Here is a 5,909-nt window from a genome sequence, read left to right as displayed (position 1 = left end):
GTGAATAGGGTCTTAATAACCTTATTTTGGAGGTCGGTGAGGTAATGGTTGCTGATAGGGGGCGTTTCAGTGTTGCAGTACACTATGGAAACCTTGAGGGGAAAATGTTGCAGTACGCTATGGAAACCTTGAGGGGAAAGTGTTGCAGTACACTATGGAACCCTGCAGGGGAAAATGTTGTAGTGCACTATGGAAACCTTGAGGGAAAGAGGTTGCAGGATTCTATGGAATCCTTGAGGGGAAAATGTTGCAGTACACTATGGAAACCTTGAGGGGGGAAAATGTTGCAGTACACTATGGAAACCTTGAGGGGGGAAAACGTTGCAGTACACTATGGAAACCTTGAGGGGAAAATGTTGCAGTACACTATGAAAACCTTGAGGGGAAAATGTTGCAGTACACTATAGAAACCTTGAGGGGAAAATGTTGCAGTACACTATGGAAACCTTTAGGGGAAACGTTGCAGTACACTTTGGAAACCTTGAGGGGGAAAAATGTTGCAGTACCATGGAAACCTTAAGGGGGAAAAATTGTTGCAGTACGTCATGGAAACCTTGAGGGGAAAGTGTTGCAGCACACTATGGAACCCTGCAGGGGAAAATGTAGTGCACTATGGAAACCTTGAGGGAAAGAGGTTGCAGGATTCTATGAAACCTTGAGGGAAAATGTTGCAGTACACTATGGAAACCTTGAGGGGGAAAATGTTGCAGTACACTATGAAAACCTTGAGGGGGAAAACGTTGCAGTACACTATGGAAAACCTTGAGGGGAAAATGTTGCAGTACACTATGAAAACCTTTGAGGGGAAAATGTTGCAGTACACTATAGAAACCTTGAGGGGAAAATGTTGCACACACTATGGAAACCTGGAGGGGGAAAACGTTGCAGTACACTTTGGAAACCTGAGGGGAAAATGTTGCAGTACACTATGAAACCTTGAGGGGAAAATGTTGCAGCACACTATGGAAACCTTGAGGGGAAAATGTTGCAGTACTATGAAAACCTTTGAGGGGAAATGTTGCAGTACACTATAGAAACCTTCAGGGGAAAATGTTGCAGTACACTATGGAAACCTTGAGGGGGAAAACGTTGCAGTACACTTTGGAAACCTTGAGGGGAAAATGTTGCAGTACACTATTGAAACCTTAAGGGGGAAAATGTTGCAGTACGCTATGGAAACCTTGAGGGGAAAGTGTTGCAGTACACTATGGAACCCTGCAGGGGAAAATGTTGTAGTGCACTATGGAAACCTTTGAGGGAAAGAGGTTGCAGGATCTTGGAAACCTTTGAGGGGAAAATGTTGCAGTACACCTATGGAAACCTTGAGGGGGAAAACGTTGCAGTACACTATGGAAACCTTGAGGGGAAAATGTTGCAGCTACTATGAAAACCTGAGGGGAAAATGTTGTGTACACTATAGAAACCTTGAGGGGAAAATGTTGCAGTAACTATGGAAAACCTTTGAGGGGGAAAACGTTGCAGTACACTATGGAAACCTTGAGGAAACGTTGCAGTACACTATGGAAACCTTGAGGGGAAAATGTTGCAGTACACTATGGAAACCTTGAGGGGAAAATGTTGCAGTACACTATGGAAACCTTGAGGGGAAAATGTTGCAGTACACTATGGAAACCTTGAGGGGGAAAACGTTGCAGTACACTATGGAAACCTTGAGGGGAAAATGTTGCAGTACACTATGGAAACCTTGAGGGGGGAAAATGTTGCAGTACACTATGGAAACCTTGAGGGGAAATTGTTGCAGTACACTATGGAAACCTTGAGGGGAAAAAATCTTAATACCGCGTTCATATTTCCGTGGTTCGCTGTTGCTAGACAACATTTTGTTTTCCCCTGTATTTCTCTCCAGCTGTGTCTGTCAGCTTGACCGCCCCTTTCCCTTAGCAACAAAAACTGGGAATCAGGAGTATGCATAAGAGGAAAAAAAAAGCATAGAGAATAAAAAAAAAAAGTTTTAATTGTAATGGAATGGGAAACTTGAATCGTAGATCGCGTTTGGGGATACAGGGGAGTACATAAGGGTAAAAGACTGAGAGAGAAAAAGAAACGAACGACAACACAAAAGATGAATCTGAGCAAGTCAATTTGGAAGTAAATATGAAGCTAAAGGTTAATGAGCGATGAATATCAGCAAGCAAAGATGCAAGTGGAGAGATGCCATCTGAAGAGAATGCTGTATTCTGATAATCGAGTAGTATTTTAAATTTTTTGAAAATAGAGGATAGAAGACTTGCATGTCAGGATGATGTAAGAGTGAAAGAAGTTCACGTAAATTGGCGAATGCTTGTTAAAACGAGTGATTAGGATACAAGAAAAATGGAGAAACACCAAGAAATAACTGGAATACGGGTGAGGTGTTGCGGTATGGCAGTGATTGTTTAATTCTGTCATTGGTATGAGAGGGATAGCAATGTAATGGGCACAAGAGGCGTTGTTCCGCTGAACAAGCGAAAACTGTGTAAAAATGATAGGAGTATAATATTGCTAAGTTGGTTCAGGATCTTCCCGTAGGGTGTTAGTGCCGTCAGTTCACTTCATGCGGTGCACTGTAGTCATTACTTAAGGTTCTTTGCAGCGTGCCTTCGGCCCCTAGCTGCAACCCCTTTCGTTCCTTTTACTGTACCTCCTTTCATATTTTCTTTCTTCCGTCTTCCTTTCCACCCTCTCCTAACAATTGATTCATAGTGCAACTGCGAGGTTTTCCTCCTGTTACACCTTTCAAACCTTTTACTGTCAATTTCCTTTTCAGGGCTGAATGACCTCATAGGTCCCAGTACTTGGCCTTTGGCCTGAATTCTATATTCAATTCAATTCAGGAATATTATGCTTGTACCGTAAATATGTAAATATTTAAAGAACAGATGGAGGAACAGGTTTTGACGAGGAAGAGATTATCAGATCAACCGCTTATTTCCGAAAGAGTTAAGGGAATACTTATTGACAAAGGCGAGGAGTTGCATGCGGCTAGCCTGAATCCAGGGAAGGAAGAGTAGTGTAGCAATAGGTCAACCCCCTTCAAGTGCCAAAGGATCAGGGGTTTTCTAACAAATGGTGATCATTATTTAAATAAATGGAGTTGTTTTTATTAGTGAACATTGCCGAGTCTAATTTCTGTTTACCTGTTTTTCTGGCCAGTTATTATATTCCGAGCATAATTATTCGACGCAGATTTTCGTTATATGATTTTCCTCGAATGAGTGCTTTTGGTGAATTTGTGATGAAAAGTGCATTCAAAATGCCTGCTGGAATTTCTTCTCAATGTCAACAAGATCACTGTTTAAGAATCAGCAAGAAGTATGATATCAGTACTGAAATGATGAAAATGTCCTTGATTAGATTAATTCGATTGATAAAGGTACATTTTGAAGAGAAGAAGCAGAGTAGTATTTTGAAAAAGAGGAAAAACTATGGCAAGCAAATTTTAGAAAATTCACGGAGGGAGTGTAGGTAAAAATCAAATTACAAATCTGGATATTCCACGATATTGGATACGTCTTACTGATAAGGTGCCTCTGTTTGAGAAAAAGATATGGAAATGTATGGTGAAATAGACAAGGACAAAGGTAGTAGAAATATGATATCAATCAAATCAAAATATTAATAAGAAAAAATGAGTCGAAATTTCTTTAGCGCTATCGATTTTTCTGTACAGCCGCTACAACATATAATCAAGGCCACAGAAAATGGATCTATCTTTCGGTGATCTCTGTATAATGCTGTATGAGCCGCGGCCCGTGAAACTTTAACCACGGCCCGGTGGTGGCCTATCCTATATCGTTGCCATAAGCACGATTATGACTAACTTTAACCTTAAATAAAATAAAAACTACTGAGTCTAGAGGGATGCAATATGGCATGTTTGATGATTGGAGTGTGGATGATCAACATACCAGTTTGCAGTCCTCTAGCCTCAGTAGTTTTTAAGATCTGAGGGCGGACAGAAAAAATAGCCGAGGGCTTGACCGTGAGCCACGGCTGTATATGTAAATACGAAAGGGTGTGATACGTGTCTTGAGGACATCTTACACTTATTCTCGTTTTTATGCCATCACTTGAAGTTCATTAAGTAGATCCTTCTTGGTGACAAAGAAGAGAGAGAGAGAGGTATCCTTATTTATGTATGCAAAAAACTTGTTAAACTCGCATACTTTACGACCATACACTGCAGTTGAGTGCATGAAGTATTCTAAATGTATAAAAATGAAGAGAGAGAGAGAGAGAGAGAGAGAGAGAGAGAGAGAGAGAGAGAGAGAGAGAGAGGGTTGTATCCCTGTTTATACTTCATGTAAAAAACAATGAAAAATAAGGTCTTGCTTAGCTGACATACTGTACGACTATACACTGTAAGTGAATACATGTAGTTTTCTTAATGTATAAAAGGGAAGAGAGAGAGAGAGAGAGAGAGAGAGAGAGAGAGAGAGAGTATATCCTTATTTGTGCTTCATGTAAAAGCAATGAAACAATACGTCTTCTCTAACTGGCATGCTGTATGACCATACGTTGCAAATGAATACATGCAATTTTCTTAATGTATAATATTGTGTAATATTATTCACACCAAACTGATTCCACTCTATTATGCAGTTATACATAGCCGTACCACAGAAATATTCATCCATTCACAAAATACAATACTTTGTTAATACTTGACGTAGATGATAATGCTTCAAATTAGGAACCATTTCACAAGACCTACTATAAGTGAGCGCATGCGCTTAAGTATTTCACCAAGCTCACCGAGAAAACGAGCTTGACGTATCTCACCGTGAGCACTTGTATGTGTCACATACATTTGCCCTTTTCGCTTTGTGAAACGGTGGTTAGGGGTGCCTTAACCACGGTAACCAGGAGGAATCTTACAAAGGATCGAGATAGCACTTTACGTCTTGGTTAATAGCTCATGGTCCAAAGATTTTTCTCTTATAGTTAACGGCACTGTGTTTTATTTTACACAGACAAACTCACACACATGTATATGTATATATATATATATATATATATATATATATATATATATATATACATATATATATATAATATATATATATATATATATATATATATATATATATATATATATATATATATATATATATATATGTATATTTATTTATATATATGTAAATATATTTATATATGCATATTTATTTATATGTATGTATATATGCATGTATATATATACATACATATTTACGCATTATATATATATATATATATATATATATATATATATATATATATATATATATATATATATATATATATATATTTACTGTATATATATAACATATAGACAGATAAATAGATCACGTGTGTAATTATGCTGTATCTATGTACATTCATACTGAAGGCAACCAACAGAGCACTAAAATGTCTACTCACGTTTCCTGCAGTTGCCGGGATGCGAGTGTAGCTTGCGTTCTAAGAATGACCCGATCCAGGCCATGCTGAAGAAAAGCAGACCTGTGTCACATCATAGAACATCACTTAGTATTAGCTCATTCTTGCTGTAAGACCGTACTCCTGAGTATGGTTAGGGCAAATAGAATCAGTCAGATGTGCAAATGTGTTGCTCACAGACTCCATCACACAGAGTGGTCTAGAATTTCTTGAAGGGTCTCATCACTTCATCTTGTGTCAAGCTTCCTGCTTTTTTTTTCAACGCAAACTTCTGGTCATCATTCATACGCTATGTTTTGGCCAGAAATAGCATCAGTTGAGAATCTGTTATAATGATAATAATAATGGTTAGAATATCCACTTTTATGTATATAGGCTTATTTATTATAATGACAGAGCCAGCTTTTCTGTTATTACTTGCAAAACATTCTATTTTATATATATATATATATATATATATATATATATATATATATATATATATATATATA

At 38.0% G+C, this 5,909-nt stretch overlaps 1 protein-coding gene across 1 annotated transcript in view; it reads right to left on the bottom strand.

Moving 5' to 3' along the window:
* The window catches only part of LOC136834335 (probable nuclear hormone receptor HR38), a 286,419-nt gene extending 280,845 nt beyond the window's left edge, over positions 1-5,574 (bottom strand). Inside the window, exon 1 of the mRNA XM_067096833.1 lies at positions 5,401-5,574. Coding sequence (XP_066952934.1) covers positions 5,401-5,464 — 64 coding nt within the window. The 5' untranslated portion in view covers positions 5,465-5,574. The remainder of the gene's footprint in view (positions 1-5,400) is intronic.
* Between the last annotated feature and the right edge of the window lie 335 nt (positions 5,575-5,909).

This window comes from Macrobrachium rosenbergii, chromosome 53 (assembly GCF_040412425.1).
Source record: "Macrobrachium rosenbergii isolate ZJJX-2024 chromosome 53, ASM4041242v1, whole genome shotgun sequence".
Lineage (NCBI taxonomy): Eukaryota > Metazoa > Arthropoda > Malacostraca > Decapoda > Palaemonidae > Macrobrachium > Macrobrachium rosenbergii.
The sequence above is the reverse complement of the archived record's forward strand: the minus strand, read 5'-3'. Positions and strand labels throughout refer to the sequence as shown.